Here is a 23,859-nt window from a genome sequence, read left to right as displayed (position 1 = left end):
ACATGCCCTAGGAGATCAGAAGAGGGTGTGAGATCCTGTGGAGCTGGAGTTACAGATGCCATGTGGGTGCTGGGACTCCAACACAGGTCCTCTAAAGGAGCAGCCAATGCTCATAGCTGCTGAACATCTCTTTAGGCCATGGATAAGGATTTTTGACTATTTGAAGCACATAAACATTTCAAGAGCACTGAAGACAGGCATTTTGGCGCACACCTTTAAACCCAGCACTTGGGACGCAGAGGTAGGTAGATCTCTTTGAGTTCCATGGCAGCCTGGTCTACATAGTGAGTTCCAGGACAGCCAGAGCTACATAAAGAGTTCCTGTTTCAAAGGACAAAATGAAACAAAAATTTGTTTCCATATAACAAATTAATTTCTAAATACTAATTGCTAAACATAGTAATGAGTAGCTGAAAACAGAGGTCTTTTTCTCATACTGCCCCCAACCACCAGGTCAAGGTCTGACTGTAGCTCAGCTGACCTCAAACTCACACAGTAACCCAGGCTACACATGTTAACCCAAGATACCTGTTTCTCTTCCCTTCATTTATTCTTTTTTTTTTTTTTTTTTTTTGGTTTTTTCGAGACAGGGTTTCTCTGTGTAGCTTTGCGCCTTTCCTGGAACTCACTCTGTAGCCCAGGCTGGCCTCGAACTCATAAAGATCCGCCTGCCTCTACCTCCTGAGTGCTGGGATTAAGGGCATGTGCCGCCACCACCACCCAGCTTCATTTATTCTTTTTTCTGGTTTTGGTTTTGGTTTATTGAGAAAGGGTTTCTCTGTGTAGCCCTTGCTGTCTTAGTACTCGCTCTTGTAGACCAGGCTGGCTTTGAACTCAGATATCTGCCTGCCTCTGCCTCCTAAGTGCTAGGATTGAAGGCATGTGCCACCACTGCCAGGCTCATTTATTCTTGTTAACCATAGTAAATTAACAATTGTAAAATGGCATGCATTTATAAAACTTAAGTAGAAAGCTAGCAATAGAGAAACAATACTTGATGTATAGACATGACTTATGAGAGACAATGTGTTGTGCCTTTAATATATTCCCCAATGTCCATGTGCAGGCAATACTCCGGGCCTCAGTATTGAGCTGATTACGTCATGAGTCATGAGTGCAGAAGGCACAAAGGTCTTGTGATCACAGATAAGCACTAAGGCACCTGGAATGTTAAGCAAACCTGGCTGTTCTTCCGGAGAAGGAACGCAGTATCTGTTATCTGCCCAGAAGGCTGGAGTGGATGTGTCCTAGCCTGGTGACCCTTGCACTATCTGTGTGGTCAGAGACTTGGAGGCGCCTAACCCTCCCCCAGACCCTTACTTTGTTCCTCACGGAGTTTATGTATGATTTGTTGTGCTCATGGGATTGGGCTAATTATCACCAGCATAGTTTTTTATCCCATTGTGCTGTGTCTAAAATAAACCACTTAGAGTCAGAACAAAGCTGAACAAACACAGGATACTGAGTTGGGTTGCATCTTCTTGCCTCTTGCCTTCCACGGCTCATCACTCTGCTAGCCGTGAAGGTCTCAAAGGCCCCAAACATGAGAACAGTGTCCTCATGAGTGGATCAATGACATTGTTGCAGGAATGGGTTTACGTTTGTGACAACGGGTTTGTTAGAAAACCAACTTCAATACTTTCTTGTCCTAACAGGCTTTTTAGTTTGGGTTGGGTTTTTTGTAGGATTTTTTTTTCCCCCTGGAGCTGAGGACCGAACCCAGAGCCTTGCGCTTGTTAGGCAAGCGATCTACCACTCAGCTAAATCCCCAACCTGGGATTTTTGTTGTTGTTGTTGTTGTTTGGTTGGTTGGTTTTTGTTTTTTTGGTTTTTTTCGAGACAAGGTTTCTCTGTGTAGTTTTGTGCCTGTCCTGGATCTTGCTCTGTAGAATAGGCTGGCCTCGAACTCACAGAGATCCGCCTGGCTCTGCCTCCCAGGTGCTGGGATTAAAGGCATGTGCCACTACTGCCCAGCTTTGTGACATTTTTATTTTTGTTTTAACCATGTGATACATTCTGTTGAGAGATGAGACAATTCTTGTGTAACAATTTCCTCTGAGATTGAAATATTCCCCCCATCCTGCCAGGAAGCTCCTTAAGCATAAGGTAAAGAACTCAAATAGTTCCCAGAATTCCCTGAAACTGACCAGATTCACGTGGCCCCTCCTGGCCAGAGTAAGCAATGGAAGATGAGAGTCCCTCTCAGAGGAAGTGGAGCTGAGCTGCAAAGATCTCAGAGGAGAGCGGCCTGGAAAGATAGAGACCAATGTGGCACCCGGAAAGGACACTCTCCAGTCTGTTGAGCTGCCTGCAGGCTGTGCGTTGTGCTCCAGGTTTCCGGTCCTGTGAGCTGTCACCCACGCTGGGGTGGATTCTTGTGATGCAGCTGTCTTTGAGTCATTTCTGTTCCTGTAAGTGACCCCTCACCTGTATTCCTGTAAGTCACCGCAATAAAACTCATTGGCTCACCAAGTTGGACTTTAGTGGTGTCTGTGCTTTGGTCTGTCATGGGATCCCTCTCTAGGATGAGTTGACATGTGTTGCACCTCCCCAGGAAAGGTTTTCTCACACAACAGCAGTGCAGCATGGAGACCCTCACTCAATACATCCTGGATCTTGAGATATGAATTGTCACCCAGATGACTTTCTGTTTATAAATTGTTCAGTCTGTAGTATTCTCTGTTATAGCAGTTAAAATGGACTAAGACACACATGGTGCCCCCTCCTCCCTGTGAAAATTGAAGCAAACATTTATTTTAGAAACAATAAAAGCAGGGCACGGTGGTGCAGTCCTTTAATCCCAGCACTCAGGAGGCAACGGCAAGCAGATCTCTGTGAGTTCCAGACTAGCCTGGTTGACAGAGCAAGTTCCAGGCCAGGCAAAGCAACAGAGTAAGATCTTGTCATTAAAAAAAAAAAAATCAGCAAAACTTAGAGGTAATTATAACAAGACTAAATTTTTTCTAGACAGGTATACATGAGAAATACAGATACTCCTTTGCTTATAGTGTGGTTATATCCCCAAGAGTCCACTCTAAGTTGAAAATAAAAATGTGTTCACCTGCAACTCTGCTTCAGGGAGCAGGGAGCTGTTACTTTACTTTTCAATAAAACCTGGCTTGCTTGCCCTTAATATTGCCAAATTAACTTAGCAACATGGTGCATAGAGAAATGTCATTTGCTTCCCATTGTGATCGTGTAGCATGTAACAGAATGGGCCATGACAAACTGTCACATTTCATATCACCAGCTTATGAATAAAATAAAATTAAGGTCTAGGGATACAACATGATTGGTGGAGTGTTTGCTTGGCATGCACAAAGCCCTGGGTTCCACCTGCAGCTCCACATAAACCAAGAAAAGCAGCTCAAGCCCATAACCCCAGCATTGGATGTGGGGTAGGGTTATGGGAGAGCAAAGAAAGACTAGAGAACCAAAAGTTCAGTTTTGAATTCAGTTATAGTTTGAGTTCAAGACCAGTCTGGGGTACACAAGATCCATCCTGTCTCAAAAACCAACAAAACCAACAGAAGAACAATAAAAACCAAAACCCAACAAAACCCCACTAGACTAGAGAGATGGGTCAGTGAGTGGTCAAGAGCATTTGCTTTTCTTCCAGTCTCAGGTCCCAAAGAAACCCAGGACAAGTCTCACTGGTGCCTCCCAGTCTCTGGTCCCAAAGAAACCCAGGACAAGTCTCACTGGTGCCTCCTCCCCGCACTTCTCACCCCACACTGTAACCCAAACCTCTCCAGCCTGGGGACTGGGCTTCGTTCCTCTTTCCCCCAGCTTCTGATCCTATACAAATCAGCCATTTTGGCTGTGTGCTCTTGGCCTCCTGGCTCACTCTCTTAGTTCTCTTGTCTCTTTTGGTCCACACGTTCTCTTAGCCTCATGGCTCCTGGCTGACTCACTCTTGGCCTCCTTTCCCTCTCTTTACCCTCTCTCTTCTCTTTCTGTCTTTCTGTCTGTCTGTCTGTCTGTCTGTCTGTCTCTCTCTCTCTCTCTCTCTCTCTCTCTCTCTCTCTCTCTCTCTCTCTCTCCCTCCCTCCCTCCCTCCTTTCATGGCCATGTTCATCTGGACTCTTCCAGATGCCTCTGCCTGTTCTCTCCCTCATAAAATAAATACAATGAAACCTTCACCTCAACCATGCCTAGGTGTTGTGGAATAATCTTTTTGTACACTGTGACAATGCATCACTCTGATTGGTTTAATAAAAAGCTGAATGTCCAATAGCTAGGCAGGATTTTCGGCGTAGAGAGGACACTGGGAAGAAAAAGGCGGAGACACCAGGGGTGCAGAGCAAGCAGGATGAGCACTATGGAGATGAGGTAATAAAGCCATGAGGCAGAAAGTAAATTAATAGAAATGTATTAGTTATAAGAACTATTTAGAAACAAGCCTAAGCTATCAGTCAAACTTTCATAATTAATAGTAAGTCTCTGTGTCATTATTGGGAAACCAACAGTCCCAATGAAAAAGTCCAGCTACACCTAGGAGTGGTCCTATCCTCATTTTCATTCACAGAGGACCTGAGTTTAAGACCCAGCATTGGGATCACAACAGTCTATAACTCTAGCTCCAAGGAATCTGATACCCTCTTCTGGATGCTGCATTTAGACATGCACATACCTGGACACACACACACACACACACACACACACACACACGTAATTAAAAAAAAAAAGCTGGGTGTGGTAGTATATTCCTATAACCCCAGTACGTGGGGGGTGGAGGCATGATCATCAGAATTTCAAGGTCATCCCTTACTACCCATTGATTTCAAAGTCAGCCTAGGCTACCTTAGACCCTGTCTTGAAACAAAACAAAAACAGCCTCTTATTTGTTCTTGGCACTGGCAAGATGGCTCAGCATGTAATAGTGCTTGCTTCAAACTTGAGGATATGAGTTCAACCTTCTGGAACCCACATGTTAGAAGGAGGCAATCCCTGCAAGGACTCCTCAAACTCTACTTGAGCACCCTGGCCCATGAGTTCACACACACACACACACACACACACACACACACACACACACACACACACTTGTACTTTTGTTATTTGAAAGGCCAACATTCAACTTTTTAGTAAGGTTTCTATTGAATGCATATTGCTATCATATCATGATAAAGTTTAAAAATTTTAAGTTCAAACTGGGCAGTGGTGGCGCATGACTTAATCCCAGCACTCGGGAGGCAGAGGCAGTCAGATTTCTGTGAGTTTGAGGCCAGTCTGGTCTACAGAGAGAGCTCCAGGACAGGTACCAAAACTACACAGAGAAACCCTGTCTCGAAAAACCAAACCAAACCAAAACAAAACAAATTTAAGTTCAACCACAAATCAGGGACCAGGGCTGGGAAAGTAGGTCAGTTGTAGAGCCCTTGCCTAGGTATATGGGAGGCACTGGATGGAAGCCGGAGCATTGCAAATCAAAAACACGAATCACAGCCTCCCTACACACCCTGTAATCCTATCACTGAGAAGGTAGAAGAATCTTAAGCTCCAGGGCAGTATGGGCTGCACAGAAAGTTCAAGGTCAGTTTGGACTAAATAACACGACCTTGTCTCACAAAATGAAAACCAAGGGCTGGGAATGCAGTCCAGTCGGTAGAGAGCTAGCCTAAGCATGTAGGTGGCCGGGGACTGATCCCCAGCACCACATGAAGGTGCATGTTGGGGGGCAGTCAGGAATTTAAAGTCATCTTTAGTCTGAGACAGTAGCTGACCAATGGGGCATATGTGATACCTTGTCTCAAAACAATAATAAAGTTTAAAAAATGAAAACATACAAAAGAATATAAATCATAGGCCGTCTTCATACGGAATAAACTTTTTTTTTTTTTTTTTTTTTTTTTTGGTTTTTCGAGACAGGGTTTCTCTATGTAGCTTTGCGCCTTTCCTGGAACTCACTTGGTAGTCCAGGCTGGCCTCGAACTCACAGAGATCCGCCTGGCTCTGCCTCCCGAGTGCTGGGATTAAAGGCGTGTGCCACCACCGCCCGGCAGAATAACTTTTTCATTTACTCCTCACTATGAAACAAAAATAATCATCATCCCTTGGTTTGTTTCCAGTGCTGTTGAATTTTGAGGTACATTCCAGAATGCACAGTTCATGTGTTCAGGGATTCTCACTAGCAGACTCAGGAGACCAGTGTAATGCAGTGGCTGGAAAAGAAATTTAGCAAGTAGAAGCATTCCCTTCGGATGATGTGTAAAGACATAAAGGCTCAACAGCTTTTTTTTTTTTTCTGAGATAGGACTTCTCTGTGTAGCTTTGGAGCCTGTCCTGGAACTTGCTCTGTAGACCAGGCTGGCCTTGAACTCAGAGAGATCTCCCTGCCTCCCAAGTGCTGGGATTAAAGGCATGCGCCACCATCACGCAGCCTGAACAGCTTTCTTAAAAGATGAGTTGGCCCACAGACCCCACCATAGTGTAGCTTACCCTTCTCCGAGAACCTTCCTGAAACTGTAGGGCTTCCCCATAACAGCCTGTATCTGTATCATTCAGGAAAATATGGGCTCTTGTAACTGGGTTTATTTGCTTTTGTCTTTACTTTTTTGTTTTTTTGTTTTTAGAGAGAGCCTTAAATAGGCAAGGTTGGTCTTGAACGCCTGATCCTCTTGCCTCTGTCTCCTGAATTCTGGCGTACAGGCACACTGACACTGCCTCCCCTGTAAACTTGTTCCAGTTCTTTCCTTTACAAGCTGGTTGGATTACTTAATACGAAGTATACTTACGTGTGTGTGTGTGTGTGTGTGTGTGTGTGTGTGTGTGTGTGTGTGTGTGAAAGAGAGAGAGACAGAGAGAGAGATATTTCAGATACTATAATTTTTTTTCTTTTTTCTTTTTTTCAAGACAAGGCTTCTGTATAGCCCTGGCTGTCCTGGAACTCTCTCTGTAGACTAGGCTGGACTCAAACTCAGAGATTCACCTGCCTCTGCGTTTGGAATGCTGGGATTAAAGGCGTGCACCACCACTGCCCTCCTGTTCATGATTGCTATATGGATAGAATGTTCAACAAATATCAGTCCACTTTACTTTTAAAATTGAACATAAAACACCTTGTGCCAGTTTTTAAAAATGAGCATAATAGCTGTTTCCAGACACAGGGCTCTCAAAATCCAAGGGTAGGAAGTTCCAATTTGGCTCAGGTGGTTTAGTTTCCCTCTGGTTATTAGCGTCAAGTTCCTTCTTGTCCCTGGGGCTCTAACTATGGCTGGCTACCATCCTTATTATTTCTAGTTAACTCTAGATACACACAAAAAAAACACATCAGTGGTTTATTATGAGAACCTCATAATACACAGCAAACATCCCATGGTTCATATGTTTTTCTTTCCTAGACAAAGGAAACAAAAATGATTTACCATTTGGTCTTAAGTTTCAAATAAGACAAGAGAAACTCCTTCACATTGCCACCTATTAGGCAGGTTGTTGCTATTTTTATCTTGGGGGATTTTTGTTTCTGTTTTATTTTAAAGTTGAATTATATTTCTCTCAGAATTACCATAAAACATAACTAGTTTACTCAGAGCATGACAAATATTCTTGATACAATGCCTGCAGGCTTATTTAAGTAATTTCAGCCCTTGACTTCAAAGTGACATGGGTAGATGGAGGATAGAAAGACATTACACAAGTTTAAAAAAAAAAATAACAGATTTGCCAGGCAGTGGTGACACATGCCTTTAATTCCAGCACTCGGGAGACAGAGGTAGAAGGATCTCTGTGAGTTCCAGATCAGCGTGATCTACAGAGTAAGTTCCAGGACAGTCAAGGATACACAGAGAAACCCTGTCTTGAAAAACCAAAACCAACCAAACAAACAAAAACCATATTTGATAACTTGGTTAACTTCAGAAAATGCACAGATACTTATGACTGACTTGGTATCAGGAGTAATGTTTACTACTTTTCTGGACCTAATAAGGACAGGCACAGTATCTTCTCTGTGTCATATGATGCTCAAGAGTGAGGCTTCTGGGGATAGACTCTCTAGATTAGCATCTCAGCCCCAGGGATGCTGAGATGACTCAACCAGTAAAGGTGCTTATTGACAAGTCTGACCACCTAAGTTGGATTCTCAGGAGCCATAGTGTAGAAGGACAGAACCAAGTCCTGCAAGATGTCTTTGACAGTGCACACAACCTCACATAAATACATAAATGTAATTAAAAAGATAATCTCTGCTGCACTACTATGTATAAGTTTCATTGTTTTTTTCCTTATCAATGAAGTGGAGATAATACTATCTCAGATAGCTAGTCAGAATATTAAAAACCTAATATACTGCCTGGCACATAGTAAACACTCAGTTGTTATAATTTAAAATTGTACACTGGTGACCATCCTTAATAGCATTCACTGAGTTCACCCATATATACACCAGACCCTGTGACAGACACCAGCCCTATCCAAGGCTTTATTGCAGAACAGAATGAAAACAAAAACAAAAAACTTGCTAGCTGAACAGGGTGACTCTGTAACCCCAAGACATAGGAGACTGAGGCAAGAGGACTGCCATACATTTAGGCCAGCCTAAGCTACAGAGTAAAATCCTGTCTCAAAACAACTGAAGACCTACTGTTGTACCTCAGAGGTGTTTACTTTGTTTTGAATGCCGGAACTTGAACGCAGGGTCTTGGGCTTGCTAAGAACGTGCTCTAGCATGGAGCTAGCCTCCACCCAGTTCCTCATTAAGTTGAAAATGATTCCGTTTGTGAATTTGGATGAGGGGGGACAGAGTCTTTAATCTCTAAGTGAAATTTAGTATTTCCTTCAATTATTAATATGGATGATAAATCACAGTGGTGTTAGCCATTTCTGTGGTTTTGCTATCAAGAAAATAACAGGTCTTTCTTCCTTCCTTCCTTCTGTTTTTGTTTGTTTTGTTTTGTTTTTGAGACAGGGTTTCTCCAGGTAACCCTGGCTGTCCTGGATCTCACTCTGTAGACCAGGCTGGCCTCAAATTCACAGAGATCCACCTGCCTCTGCCTCCTGAGTGCTGGAATTAAAGGCATGTACCACCTGCACCACCGCCCGGCTAATAACAGCTATTTCTGTATTGCTTCATGTGGTTCTCTCAGTATTTCAAAATGCAACTTAACCTTATCACTTTTTGTTTATTTGTTTCTCAAGACAGGGTTTCTCTGTGTAGCCCTGGTTGTCCTGGAACTCACTCTGTAGACCAGGCTGTCCTCGAACTTGGGGATCTGACCTTATCACTTTTTTATTTCACTATTTAGACTTTCTGAAAGGAATTTTAAAAATAGGCTAACTTTTTTTTATTGTAAAAAGTGCATAGAGAAATGGTATTGAAGTCATAAATCAGAGAGTCACTAAATAAACGAGTCATTTCACCTCCCTCGGCATGTTTTGTCAGTTGTAAAATGGAAATAATGCCAGCGTCAGAGGATCATTATGAAAAAGTGAGTATCTATAAAAGCATATTGACAGTTGCAAGTGATGAAACAATTACTATTCTCTCCTTACAGACATGGAAGAGAAACGGAGCATGGTCTTTGATTTCAGTCGTTTACATTCAGTCACAGAGATGGCATGAAGGGAAAACAAACAAATGTAACGTTTAGAGAGCAACCCAGGTTCATTGTTTGGAAGGGGACTTAAACATCCGCATCATTGACTGTGAGTTGGCATCACAAACCTCAAAAAACGCTTACATCCCAAGTAACAAAAAGTCAGCCACAGTCAAGACCAGCCTGGAGGTGGTCTGTAAATGCTTTACCTATCTGATTAAGATGACCATGTCCTCGGGAGGCAGAGCCAGGCGGATCTCTGTGAGTTCGAGGCCAGCCTGGGCTACCAAGTGAGTTCCAGGAAAGGCGCAAAGCTACACAGAGAAACCGTGCCTCGAAAAACCAAAAAAAAAAAAAAAAAAGAAAAAAAGATGACCATGTCACAAAAATGATCCAAATAAAGAATCTTTATCTCTAGATAAAGAATGTAAAAGTGAGAACCTATCAACAGCACCTCTCTCATGGATAGCTGGCTTCTGAACGATCAACGTTGGTTAGCTCAGATGTATACCATCACATCAATGCCTGATACTACCATTTCCTTTAAGAATACCCCAAATCCCTCAGGTCCATTTCTCTTTTCATCAAAGATTCATGATAATCTTTCACTTGGTTATTTGACTGTATCTGTCCCTGCGTCCTTTCCTACCCTACAACAGAACCCTGACAAACGATGAAGAGGTAGCATTTTGACAGTCATATTTATGGCTAGTTAAATTAGCACTCGAGTTTGTAACTCGGTATTTTGGGATTTGCTTAGAGTGATTTAATTATCCAGACTCTGACTGAATTTCCCAACACTATAAAGCAAAAGATGGGAAGCTAAAACTTCAGAAATCTCAGTGGGATGGCATTAATCAGAGATGTACTTTTTTCTTTTCTTTTTCTTTTTTTTTTTTCAGGGCTGAGGACCGAACCCTGGGCCTTGTGCTTGCTAGGCAAGCACTCTACCACTGAGCTACATCCCCAACCCCAAGATGTACTTTTTTCTAAAGAAAAAGTTCTATATCACCTATTTTGCAGGGGAAATATTTTTAAATACATAGACTAGTATAAAGACCTGAGAGCATTCTAAAGTTTTGTCTGAGTATAAAATATAGGCTGGGCAGGGCGGTGATGGCACACACCTTCAATCCTAGCACTCGGGAGGCAGAGGCAGCTGGAGCTCTGTGAGTTTGAGGCCAGCCTGTTCTACAGAGCGAGACAAAGCACAGGCAACCAAAACTACATAGAGAAACACCGTCTCGGAAAACCATATATATGTGTGTGTGTGTGTGTGTGTGTGTGTGTGTGTGTGTGTGTGTGTGTGTGTATGTGTGTATAATATATGTGTACACACACACACACATTGTTGGAGCCCACCGAGGTTTCCTAGTGGCTGGACCCAGCAGGACTGCATAAGAGGTTGATTGGACCATGGGGCCGAGTACCAGGTGTTTGGAAGGGTCTACACTTGGCTGTTTCTAGCAAGGGGGAGGTCTTTTGCCCCTCCCCTTGGCATTGTTATGAATAGCCCTTTGGAATAAAGTTCTGGTGGATAAGGATCCAGGCCCACCTGAGGCTATCTTGCGTTTCTATTTGTTTCTCTCCCCTCTTTATTTCTACCCAAGTCTCTTATTCCTCATTTCTCAAGAGTCCCTGGGGTAAATAAATGTGGGAGCTGGTCTATATATCTATATATAGGCTGGGGCTGGACAAATGACTCTGCACTTAAGAGCCCTGGCTGCTCTTTCAGAAGACCTAGGTTCGATTCCCAGCACCCACTTGGAGGCTCACAACCATCTGTAACTCCAGTTCCAGGGAATCCAACGTCCTCTTTTGGCCCGCAAGGGCAGCACATAGTCATGGTATTGACTTACATGAAGGCACAGTCACACACATAAAATACATCTTTTTAAATTTGAAAATATTGGCTGCTGATTTTGTCCAACTTGAAATTCAAGTCGTTCAGAGTATTAACTCAACTGTAAGCCAATTTGTACTGCAAGACTTAGTCGGGCCTGTGCATCCAACTTTCCAAGCAAGCCGCTCCAAACACGGGCTCCCTCACAAGCTTTTGACAGCACAAATGAAGTCTCAAGAAGTGTCCCCACTTCGTCTTGGAGGAGAAAATTAGTATCTACTTCGCTCGCATCACGTGGAGAAACCACAATCTTAATCAGGAAGGATCCTGAAGCCTCCCAGCAACCTTAAAAAAAAAAAAAAGGGTCTCCTTATTTCTTGAGACACACCGCCACAGAACAGATCGCTCCCTTTCGTGGAGCGAGCCGGCCGCCGAGACAAGCCTGTGGCTGCGCTCGTGGACTTCGGGCACGGGTGACTGGGGGCACGTGGCGGCGAGGGGACAGGGGCTCCGGTTCCCTGCCGCCTCCGCTGAGCAGGGGACTGTGAGCACACATCCAGCCCGGGGCCGGCCACTTCCTAAAGACCACACAGTCTGGGGATCGGCCGAGGGTCTCAGCTCCTTTCCAAGGCCCCTTCGCCCTGGGCTCCTCAGACACCCGCCTCTCCTCAGGGGGGGTCTTCTAACCTCCTGGGGGCGGCGACTTGACGACGCTCTCCAGGCGAGAAACGGCTCTCGACTCCGCTCCCGAGTCCCCCTCTGCCCACAATGCACCGGGACCAGCAGGAAGGCCGCTCCGACCCCTAATTTTCCCGCGAATTCAGTTCAAAGAGGCGGCCGGGCCCGCGGTCGGCAGCGCGCACGGGCCAACCAAGCCGCGCCTCCGCGAGAAGCGCCTCCGCGTGACTGACGGGGGACTCTGCGGGCCAACGGGCTGGGCGGCCGGGCGGCGCGCGCTCCCGTCGGCCAATCAGCGCGCCGGGCGGGGAAGTGGGCGGAGCGAGGCCAGGGTAGGGTGAGCGGCCTCCGAAGCGGAGCGGGGCTCGGAGGAGACACTTTTTTTTTTTTTTTTTTTTCTCTCTCCTCCCTCCTTCCCTCCTCTCCTCCTCCCTTCCCTTCCCCTCTCCTCCCCTCTCTCCTCCTTCCCCCCTCGGTCCGCCGGAGCCTGCTGGGGCGAGCGGTTGGTGTAGCGGGCGCTCACTCTCCGGGGCCGCCCGGCGGGTAGCTGGCGGGGGGAGGAGGCAGGAACCGCGATGGCGCCTCAGAAGCACGGCGGTGGGGGAGGGGGCGGCTCGGGGCCCAGCGCGGGGTCCGGGGGAGGCGGCTTCGGGGCTTCGGCGGCGGCGGCGGTGGCGGCGGCGGCGGCGGCGGCGACGGCTTCGGGCGGCAAATCCGGCGGCGGGGGCTGTGGCGGCGGCGGCGGCGGCGGCGGCAGTTACTCGGCCTCCTCCTCCTCCTCCTCGGCGGCGGCGGCGGCGGCGACGGGGGCCGCGGTGTTACCGGTGAAGAAGCCGAAAATGGAGCACGTCCAGGCTGACCACGAGCTTTTCCTCCAGGCCTTTGAGAGTGAGTGAGAGAGAGGCTTCGAGAGGACGATTGCCCCTCTCGAGCGTTCGGGGCACGGGGCACTCCGCCGGGGCGTTCGGAGAGTGCGCTTGGTTTGGGAGTGGAGGGAGGAATGAGGGGGACCGCCCGGGGTCCGGGGCAGGTCCTTGACGCCCCGGAAGGTTCGCCCCGGGGGCCCCCACGTTCAGAGCAGCCTTTTAGGTGAGGACGTGACGGTTGAAATGAATGCAGTCAGAGCCCGAGACGAGTTCGTGTTTTCTTTTATGCCTTCCCTACTCTACAAGTACCGGGGTTCCAGTTGTAGGCTTCGGGGGGGACAAGATGCATCCTGTGCGGGCGCGAGTGCCGTAAAGCCGGGGAAATTGTCATTGGTCCGAAATGCCTTCGCACCCCCTTGGGCTGCGGGTGAACACGGCACCTTTGGAAGCCTTAAGCCTTTCAAACCTATCCGCCCATTTTATGGATACGTAGACTGACACAGAATGGGCAAGCGTCTTCTCCGGGGATAACCTCGGAACTGTGTCTTAATTCCAGAGCATTTTCTTATCTCAGTTTTCTGTTTTAAAAGATGCGTGGAGGGCGAAACTATGACTTACTTGGAAAGGGGAGCACAGTGTCTGGGAACAAACAATAGAATTTCTAAACAACATTATGACTACAAATAAAATTTCTACTTAATAGATATTCTATCTTGGTTGTTTTGCTTCGCTTTTGGGCAGTCTTCTAGCTAAGTATTTTACGGCAACTTGAATAAACTCAGCTTTACCGTCGAATGTCTTTTTTTTTACAATATTACCGTGGCATATGTTATGGGCATGGTATCAGCTGTGCTTGGAAAGACGTTTTACATTGTTTAATACTGTTCTTCATTCTCATTAGTGCTTCATGAAATTATAATTGGAATTTAATACAAATAATTTCGATTTTTATTGAGACATATTGAACCTGCTTCAGAGATCATTATTCTTTTGCTTAATATACTTTTTAAAAAATCTGAAAAGCTTTTAAGTGGAAACAGAACTGAAGGACAGTCATAAAAATAAACACGCTTGTTTGTACCTCTTCTAAAATATCTCATCTCCTTTTAGTTTAATTTGAAACTAAAACTAAACTGGAGATTAAGTGGAAATTGAAAACTTTGTAAATGTTAGGAGAAAATCAATCCTCTAGGAAGGTTTTAACTAATTGTTTTCAGAGGAGTCCACCTGCGAGAAATTATTTCTCATTAAAAAATAGGTCTTATTTTTTTTCCTGATACTGATTTCAGTTTCTGGACGTTTAAGTTGTTAATATACTTATTAATTTAGGTAGTCATAATTAGATTAATACTCTTTAAAGAAATGTGATTCGGATAGCTCACTAATATCACTGGAATGGAGGTATGAAAATATATTTTTAACTTTAACCTGTATTTTATAAAAATCTAAAATTTAAGTATGAAAAAGATTGTTCTGGGAACCTATCAGTTATGAGTTTAAAATATAGTGAATTTTATACTGATTTTGATCATACCTGTATTAGAATGTTTGGAAAGAGTTTTATTTAATTTTGGCTAGTTACTACAAGTTTTTGTAATGGCCAGTTAGAATGAAATTTTCATCGTGTTTGGCTTTAATAAGTTTTTGTGGAATAGAGCTATCTCAAGGTACTTTGGAGGAGGGAATGGAGTAAGTCATCAAATGAATTTACTGTTCTTTGCTTCTGCACGGTAATGTCGGCTACCTTAGGGTTAGTTTGAAATTGTAAATTGTATCTAGGGAGACAGGGTGGCAGGGGGAGGGAAGAGGATTTTATGCTATAGACTACTGAATGACCTTTAGTGCTTACTAATTTCCTGGATATAAACAAGTAGTACACTATTTCCACAAAGAAGATTATTTTGTGCTGGTTATAGTGTGGGTTGCATGGACTGGGCTGATGGTTTACTGACAAGTTCATTAAAAAGATAATGTTTGGATTTTGTTTCCTGTTACCCAGAACCAACACAGATCTATAGATTTCTTCGAACACGAAATCTTATAGCAGTAAGTAGTCAATGAAATTCACCAATATTATTTCATTCTTATAACTTCATCTGTAATTTTAATATTTTTAATTTTTTATAGCCAATATTTTTGCACAGAACTCTTACTTACATGTCTCATCGAAACTCCAGAACAAGCATCAAAAGGTACATTTTATGAATCTTATTTCGAGCTGATTGAACTACTAGAAAGTTTTATCTTAGAGTAGGGGAGAGATTTTCAGGAGAGAGTTCTTAAAAAAATTTGTCATAAAAGTTCTAGTTAAATATTATGAAAATTGAAAGAGCAACCAGTTGAATTTGGAATCATCTTTTAAAAGTATCATTTTTATAATTAGTTTTTTTCTCTAATAGAAATTATTTAGTGAAGTGATTTTACTGACTCTTATTTTTTACTCTTTGCTGTTAGTTATTTTCAAGTTTGGTTGCTAGGACTTAAATGATTCCTTAAGGGCTCAGGATGACTGTCTTTGATACTTTGGAAGTTTATAGAAGGGTCTCTAAAAATAAGATGTTTTGATCATCTGGTCTTAAAGCAGAACCTGGGTATGTTGTATAGAACTTATTTTTACTGTAGGAACTTTGTGTGATATTTAGTAAAGGTAATAACGGAAGTCAAGTTTCTTGATTTATGTGCAAGATCTACCTGTTAAGTATATCAAAATGAACAACTTTCAATTGAAAAGAAAGACCTTCCATTAAACTTTTCATATCTATATAGTCTTACTGTTTGTCTGTTGAGTCAGGGTCTTGTTAGGTAGACATGGCCTGATAACTCGCTACATAACCTAGACTGGCCCCAAACTTGTGACTATTCTGCCTCAGCCTCCGTCCTAGTACTGGGATTATAGGTATGAGCCACCCACCATACCTATCTATTTTAATAGTCTTGACTTAATGAAACCATTCAGCTACTTCAATACATTAGAAACTAAACAGGTCTCGAAAAACCAAAAAAAAAAGAAAGAAAAAGGAAAAAAAAAAACTGCTTGGGAAAATCTTGGTTACTGTGAAGGCATTTCTAGGGCAAGATATAGTTTCGTAAATGCATCATAGTTTACTACAAATAATTGAAATGTAAGAGAAATGAATTGCATTTAATAGATAAAAGTTGCTAAGCGCTCATAACTAGGAAGAAGATAAGAAATTAGGCAACAGAATTAGATTGTCTACTTTTTGTCTGTCTGCTACATTATTTGATATGTGCCAAGATTCACCAAATTTTTCTGTTAAAGGAATAGTAAGTATTTTAGGGTCCTGTGGCCAGAAGACAAAATCAAGAATATTATCTAGGTTGCCTGGCTGTGTTGGCGCATGCCTTTAATCCCAGCAGAGGAGGAGGCAGAGGCAGGTACAGGCGGATCTCTGTGAGTTCAAGGCCAGTCTGTTCTACGGATCGAGTTCCAGGACAGGCTTCAAAGCTACACAGAGAAAACCTGTCTCCAAAAAACAAACAAACAAAAGAATATTTTCTAGGTAGTTAATATAAAGAGAAAAGTGTTTATAAATGAAATTGTCTATATAAGGGTACAATGTACACTGTTTTGTAAACAAGCCTAATAGAAATATAGAATCCTTTTTGGTTTTGGCGAGTAAAAAACTTACTTAATTTTAAGGATTCACAGTCTGTTTCTATCATCATATCAGCTATTTACCCATTCTTGGCCTGTGGGCTTATACAAAAACAGTAAACCAGATTTGATTGTGGTCTGTAGTTCCATTATTCTTGATTCATTCCGTAGGACTTTGTGAACTTAACTTTTTTTATTAAAGTTTTTTAGTATAGTTATTTAGGATATGACCTGGTTTTGATTTTAAAAGTGATAAAGTTCTTAAAAACTCAATTTGGCCAGGCAGTGGCGGCACATGCCTTTAATCCCAGCACTCAGGAGGCAGAGCCAGGCGGATCTCTGTGAGGTTGAGGCCAGCCTGGTCTTCAGAGCGAGATCCAGGACAGGCACCAAAACTACACAGAGAAACCCTGTCTAGGAAAAAAAAAAACAAAAAACAAAAACCTAAATTTGGATTAATTTATAAGTAGATTGAATACACATCATTTTCATGATGTTTTCTTATTAGACTGTCTCATGGGATGTATTATGTGCCAATAGAGACAGCATAAAAAGTTTGGTTGTGGGCTGGAGAGATGGCTCAGAGGTTAAGAGGCTGCTCTTCCAGCGGTCCTGAGTTCAATTCCCAGCAACCACGTGGTGGCTCACAACCATCTGTAGTGAGATCTGGTGCCCTCTTCTGGCCTGCAGGAATGTGTGCAGGCAGAACACTGTATACATAATAAATAAATAAATCTTTAAAAAAAAAGTTTGGGCCGGGCGGTGGTGGCGCACGCCTTTAATCCCAGCACTCGGGAGGCAGAGCCAGGCGGATCTCTGTGAGTTCAAGGCCAGCCTGGGCTACCAAGTGAGTTCCAGGAAAGGCGCAAAGCTACACAGAGAAACCCTGTCTCGAAAAACCAAAAAAAAAAAAAAAAAAAAAAAAGTTTGGTTGTGCTGGGCATGGTTGGCATATGCCTTTAATCCTAGCACTTGGAATGGCAGAGGCAGGTAGGTTTCTGTGAGTTTAAGGCAAGCCTGGTCTACATAGCAAGTTCCAGGATAGCCAAGACTACATAATGAGATTCTGTCTCATTATGGTAATAATGAAACCAGTTTTCTGATTATCACCCTTTGGATTTTAAGAACTGTCTTTGGGAGATTTTGAAGCAAATTTACTAGCGTAGAAACATTTAAATCTCATTTAGATTATTTTCTCACAAAATACATAGGGATTACTTAATTCTCTTGTTACATCTGATTTTAGGACTTTAGGAATAGGACCTTTAGATGAGTGGTCTTTGCCATCAGTGACTGAAGGTTTTTGTTGCACAGTAAATATCTACATTTGCATTTATGTATAATATGTACTATTAGTATAACAGTATTTTGTGGGGAAGGGTACTGTTGGGAATTGAATACAAGATTTGAGGCATTCTAGACAAATGCTGTTACCTCTTAGCTACATCTTTAGCCCATATTACTCTCTTTGAAGTCATGCCATCGGTTATGATATTAATTCTGGTATATTTGTTAGACTCAGACTTCGGTCTGTCTTCATAGATTTTAAGTTTTTATTCAAATACTGTAGGCTTACCCTACTATGACATAGTAGGGTTAAAGATGAGGTAAATGCTTTTGTTTGTGCGTTCATTCATTTTGGGAAGTGATTTCACAGTGTATCCCAAGCTGGTGCTAGAAGTTATAATCCTCCTGCCTCAGATTCTAGGGTACTATGATACAGGCATGCAACTACACACCTGACTCAAGAAAGGCCTTTTTATTTGATCTATTTTCTTTTTTTTTTTTTTGTTTTTTTTTTTTGTTTTTTTGGTTTTTCGAGATAGGGTTTCTCTGTGTAGCTTTGCGCCTTTTCTGGATCTCGCTCTGTAGACCAGGCTGGCCTCTAACTCACAAAGATTCGCCTGCCTCTGCCTCCCGAGTGCTGGGATTAAAGGCGTGTGCCACCACCGCCTGGCCCTTGATCTATTTTCTTAGATATCTTTTACGTTATTCTGAACCCTCCCAGTACGTCTCCTCCCCCACACCCCAAAGTTCGTGTGATTTTAATCATTCTATTTACTGGTGACCTTATGGTTCCATTTTATTTGTTAATCTCACCTGTAGTATGATGTTGCTTTTCTAAAGAAGTACTTGGAGAGGTGCTGTTTTTCTATGGTTGCTTCCTTTTTCTCTGTGAAAGGCTGGATTGTTCTTACCTATTTGAAACATTTGCTACTGTTCAGTTCTATTGGTTTCGCCTACATGAAACTCAGTGTTGGAAGAAACGCTTGGATTTTTTCAGTCGTACCTTTCTTTCTGCAGATAAAATTAAAATTTTTTCTTAGTTATAGAAAAATTACTATTAAATATTTCCAGTAATTAAAAAAAACTTCCTTTAATATTATACTGAACAGTTCTTTGTAATTAGCCTAAACGATCCTTCTGTTTTCTTCTTTTATTTGTAGATTCTCTTATTTGTAGTTTGAAAATAGACTTTTTTCTAAACTACTACTAGGCTCTATGATAAAACTTTAAAATTGATTTTTTTTTGTTATTCTAGAGATAGAGATTTAAAAAAAATAATCTTTCATTAATGGAGAATGTTCTTGTTCACCTAAAATACAGACACTTAATACTGTTCTATCAGTGTTTTACTGTAATGTGTTCTTACTAGCACTTTCCTTTAGATACTTTTTATTAGAGTAGTTGAGTATTTGGCCTGACCCAATGGTACCTGTTTGTAGTATAAGGTATTGAAGGGCACGGAAGGGAGAATCTCAAGTTTTTGGCTACTTGTCAAAAGCCTATTTGAAGGGGGGGGTTGTTTTTAAAGAATAAGCCTTCTGTATGTCTGTAATTTCTATTATCTACACATAAGTATTAAAAAAATAACTAAGGTACTGGAGAAATGGGTCAGTGGTTAAGAGTACTGGCTGCTCTTCCAGAGGACCTGAGTTCAGTTCTCCGAAACCACATGATGCTTACTTACAACCATCTATAGTGGGATCTGATGTCCTCTTCTGTCTGGTGCCCTCTTCTGTCATGCAGGCATACATGCAAATAGAGTACTCATACATCAAATACATCAATAAATCTTTTTTTAAAAACTATAACTGGGGTTGGAGAGATGGCTCAGAGGTTAAGAGCACCGACTGCTCTTCCCGAGGTCCTGAGTTCAATTCCCAGCACCCACATGGTGGCTCACAACCATCTATAATGAGATCTGGCGCCCTCTTCTGTGTATATAATAAATAAATAAATCTTTAAAAAAAAAAAAACTATAACTGAATGTGGACTACATTGAGTTTTTTAAGTCCTGATTTTGAAAATATCTCTGTATAAAGAGAAACATTTGTTTCTGATTAACAAATTACTGGAAGTTTCATTTTTAACTTCTATCTCTAGAACATAGCTCACTTTGAGAACTAAGATGAGGCATGTTTTGTAATCCATTCAACTTTCATTGCTTTGGAAGATTTTTTTTTTTTTTTTTTTTTCTTCGAGACAGGGTTTCTCTGTGTAGCTTTGCGCCTTTCCTGGAACTCGCTTTGGAGACCAGGCTGGCCTCGAACTCACAGAGATCCGCCTGGCTCTGCCTCCCGAGTGCTGGGATTAAAGGCGTGCGCCACCACCGCCCGGCTGCTTTGGAAGATTTTATTTAAGCTTTTTTTTTGTTTTTTCTTAAGCAGGTTAAGCCAGGTGTGGTGAGGTATGCCTGTAACCCAGTCCTCAAGACTAAGAATTGCCTTGTGTTTGAGGCCAGCTCAAACTTACATAATAAGTGTTAGGCCAGCTCAAGCTGTATAACAAGGCCCTCTATCGAGAATCAAGTGTACAAGCGTACAAGCGCGAGGCCCTCGGAATATCAAGTGTAGCTGGGCAGTGGTAGGGCAAGCCTTTACTTCCAGCATTTGGGAGGCAGAGGCAGGCGGATCTCTGTGAGTTCCAGGACAGCTAAGACTGTTACACAGAGAAACCATGTCTCAAAAAAACAAAACAAACCCAAAGAATTAAGTGTCAGGTTAAAGGTGCATACATAATTTTATGATTGAATGGAATGTGCCCTAACTTTATTGTTACTGGTTTCTGCTATTTAATCTTTTTGTTGTAGCATATCATTCAGCTGAAAATTTGCCAGTAACTTTTGAGGATGTTTTATGGTTTTCAGTTATGTTTTTTATAGTCTGGTGTGATGGTTCATACTGTAATCCCAGGATTTGAGCAGCTGAGGTAGGAGGGTTATCCTGAGTTCAAGTCTAGCTTGGGCTACAGAGTGAGACACTATTTCAAAAAAGATAAAAAAGAATAACCATGGAGCTGGTATATATTTGTTAGGTTGCTTAATAGATAATGAATGTTCTAACAAGGCGTAGTGGCACACGCCTTTAAACTTAGCACTGGGAGGCAGAGACAGATCTCTTGAGTTCAAGAGTTCCAGGATAACCAGAGAGAAACCCGTCTCTTAAAAAAAAAAAAAAAAAAAAAGATGTTCCAAAAATATGCTTACTTTGCATTTGCTTGGCTCAACTTGATAGGCACTTAAAATACCTATTAAGATTAAGGCCATCCCAGCACTCGGGAGGCAGAGCCAGGCGGATCTCTGTGAGTTCGAGGCCAGCCTGGGCTACCAAGTGAGTCCCAGGAAAGGCGCAAAGCTACACAGAGAAACCCTGTCTCGAAAAAACCAAAAAAAAAAAAAAAAAAAAAGATTAAGGCCAGCACTTGGGAGGCAGAGCCAGGTGGATCTGTGTGAGTTCAAGGCCAGCCTGATCTACAGAGAGTGTTCCAGGACAGGCTCCAAAACAGAGAAATCCTGTCTTGGAAAAAAAAAAAAAATTAAGGCCTTATTACAAAAAGTAATCACTGCCCTTCAGGAACTTACAGACTATTAGAAATAAAATTCTTAAGAGAGGTTTTACATGTAGGAGACTTTAAAAATAAGTAAAATTAAATGCCATGGGTAAGGACAATTACTCATGACTTGGAGATAATTATAGGAGGTTTCATGAAAAATAACATTTACAGTTGAACTTGAAGGAGTGTCTACTATATTATAAAAAATTGTTTCAATAGTGTGTGCATTGTTATGAACTAGCCATCTAGTTTATCTTGAAATAATCAAAATTGAATTTCTACTTTGCTTATTACAGTATAATTTTGTATTTTCCCCAGTTGAGAAGTGATTATTATGTTTATCTGTTTTTTCCAGGAAAACATTTAAAGTTGATGATATGTTATCAAAAGTAGAGAAAATGAAAGGAGAGCAAGAATCTCATAGGTAAGATAATCTGTCAGTTTACATTAAGTGATACACTTGAGGAAAGAGACAATTAGAGTGACTGTTAGGAGTTTAAAGAAACCTTAGAATCAGTTGCTCTAGGTACATGTATGAGTCAGGAATTAATTTCTGTAGCATGTCTGGCAGAGATTTCTCAAGACTGACTGACTGACCATCTCTAATGTTAGAAACTGTTTTCTAGGACATGTCATTGTTTATCTCTTACCAATTTCTGGCATTTTAATTTAGGCTTGGTCTTAATCCTACTACGGAGATTTGGCAACCAGAATTTATGGTATACATACTTTGTGTTAGGTGTTTTGAAGTTATTGTGTTTCCCCTAAGTCAGTGGTTCTCAACCTTCCTAATGCTTTAGGAAGCCTTTAATATAGTTCCTTGTATTATGGTGACCCTCAACCATAAAATTATTTTCCTTGCTATTTCATAACTATAATTTTACTACTGTTAAGATTTTTTTTTTTATTTTTTGTGCTTTTTGAGACAGAGTTTCTCTTGTAGTCCTGGCTGTCCTAGAACTCGCTCTGTAGACTAAGCTGGCTTCAAAGTCACAGAGATCCGCCTGCCTCTGCCTCCCAAGTGCTGGGATTAAAGGTGCACACCACCACCACCTGGCCCAGGTATGAATCTTAATGTAAACATCTGTGTTTTCCAGTGGTCTTAGGTGACTGCTGTGAAAGGGTTGAAACCCAAAGGTTGAGAACCACTGCTCTAAGTAATTACCCTTAAATATGAAAGAGGAATCCCCGTTTTCTATCTCCTTATTTATCTTTTAGTACAAAATATTCATAATTTTAGCTGGGCATGGTGGCAAATTCCTTTAATCCCAAAACTCGGGAGGCAGAGGATCTTTGTGAATTCCAGGCCAGCCTTCTGTACGAAATGAGGTCCAGGACCGCCAGGGCTGTTACAAAGAGAAACCCTGTCTTGAAAAACCAAAAAAGAAAAAAACTCATTGTGCTTTTTGAATATTCTAGGAACTAAGGTGCTATTTATTTATTGACTACTTTTAGGGAGAATGTAGAAACTGGAAATTCTGGATAACTCTCCATCCACCTATCCCTCAGCTTCTGTGTTGGAGATTGAATACAGTTTTTTGTGAATGTTAAGCAAGTGCTCTAGTTAGCTACATATTCTGTCTCTTCAAAAAAACTTTTTATAGAAAAATTGTGGTGGTATATTTTCTTTTTCTCTAAGTTTTTGTTGTGGAGAAAGGGTCTTTCCTTTTTATATATTCAGTCTGGCCTCACTTAGGACCCTTTTTTTCTTGCATTACCCTCCCAAGTATAGAACACGCATGTGCCATTTAATATCTTTCCAATCAACATAGGATATTGTCTTAGTAAGGATTTCTAGTGCTGTGATAAAAATACCATGAAACAAAGCATCTTGGGAAGGAAAGGGTTTATTTTAGCTTAGTTCCACATCATAGTCCATCACTGAAGAAATCAGAGCAGGAAATGAAGAAGGGAAAGACCCTGAAAGCAGGAACTGAAGCAGAAGCTGTGGAGGAGTGCTGTTAACTGGTTTGCTCCCCCAAGGCTTGCTTGGCCTATTTTCACTGAGGACCACCAGCCCAGGGGTGGTACTATCCACAGACCTGGTCCCTCCCACATCAATCATCAATCAAGAAAATTCCTTATAGGTAAATCTGGTGTGGGCATTTCTGGATTGAAGTTCCCTCTTTTTCCTTCCTTCCTTCCTTCCTTTATTTATTTGATTTTTCAAGATAGGGGTTTTTTTTTTTTGTGTAGCCCTGGCTGTCTTGGACCTCACTCTGTAGACCAAACTGGTCTTGAACTTAGATATCCATCTGCCTCTGCCTCCCTAGTTCTGAGTGCTGGGACTTAAGGCATGTGCCACCACACCCAGTGGGGTTCCCTCTTCTCTAAGATAACTAGCTATGTCCAGTTAACATAAAACTAGCAAATACAGATAATGTACTTAATTTATATCTTTTCATTTAGTAATTTTTTTAACATCTTAATCCCCACCCACCCTTTTTTGTAGTGGCTTGTATTTTACCTGTGGCTTGGGTAAAA

General features: G+C 42.0%; 1 protein-coding gene across 2 annotated transcripts in view; it reads left to right on the top strand.

Annotated features, from left to right (window-relative positions):
- Positions 1-12,441: 12,441 nt before the first annotated feature.
- Suz12 (SUZ12 polycomb repressive complex 2 subunit) overlaps positions 12,442-23,859 on the top strand; it is a 48,617-nt gene continuing 37,199 nt past the window's right edge. Inside the window, exons 1-4 of one of the 2 annotated variants that reach the window (XM_052756874.1) lie at positions 12,442-12,945; positions 14,923-14,969; positions 15,051-15,115; positions 21,731-21,799. In XM_052756874.1, the coding sequence (XP_052612834.1) occupies positions 12,633-12,945; positions 14,923-14,969; positions 15,051-15,115; positions 21,731-21,799 (494 nt within the window). In that variant the 5' untranslated portion in view covers positions 12,442-12,632. The remainder of the gene's footprint in view (positions 12,946-14,922; positions 14,970-15,050; positions 15,116-21,730; positions 21,800-23,859) is intronic. The other variant, XM_052756875.1, reaches the window with a different exon arrangement.

Source organism: Peromyscus californicus, unplaced genomic scaffold (genome assembly GCF_007827085.1).
Source record: "Peromyscus californicus insignis strain IS unplaced genomic scaffold, ASM782708v3 Scaffold_3__1_contigs__length_106647218, whole genome shotgun sequence".
Taxonomy (NCBI): Eukaryota; Metazoa; Chordata; class Mammalia; order Rodentia; family Cricetidae; genus Peromyscus; species Peromyscus californicus.
This window is presented reverse-complemented; position numbering and strand designations above follow the sequence as displayed.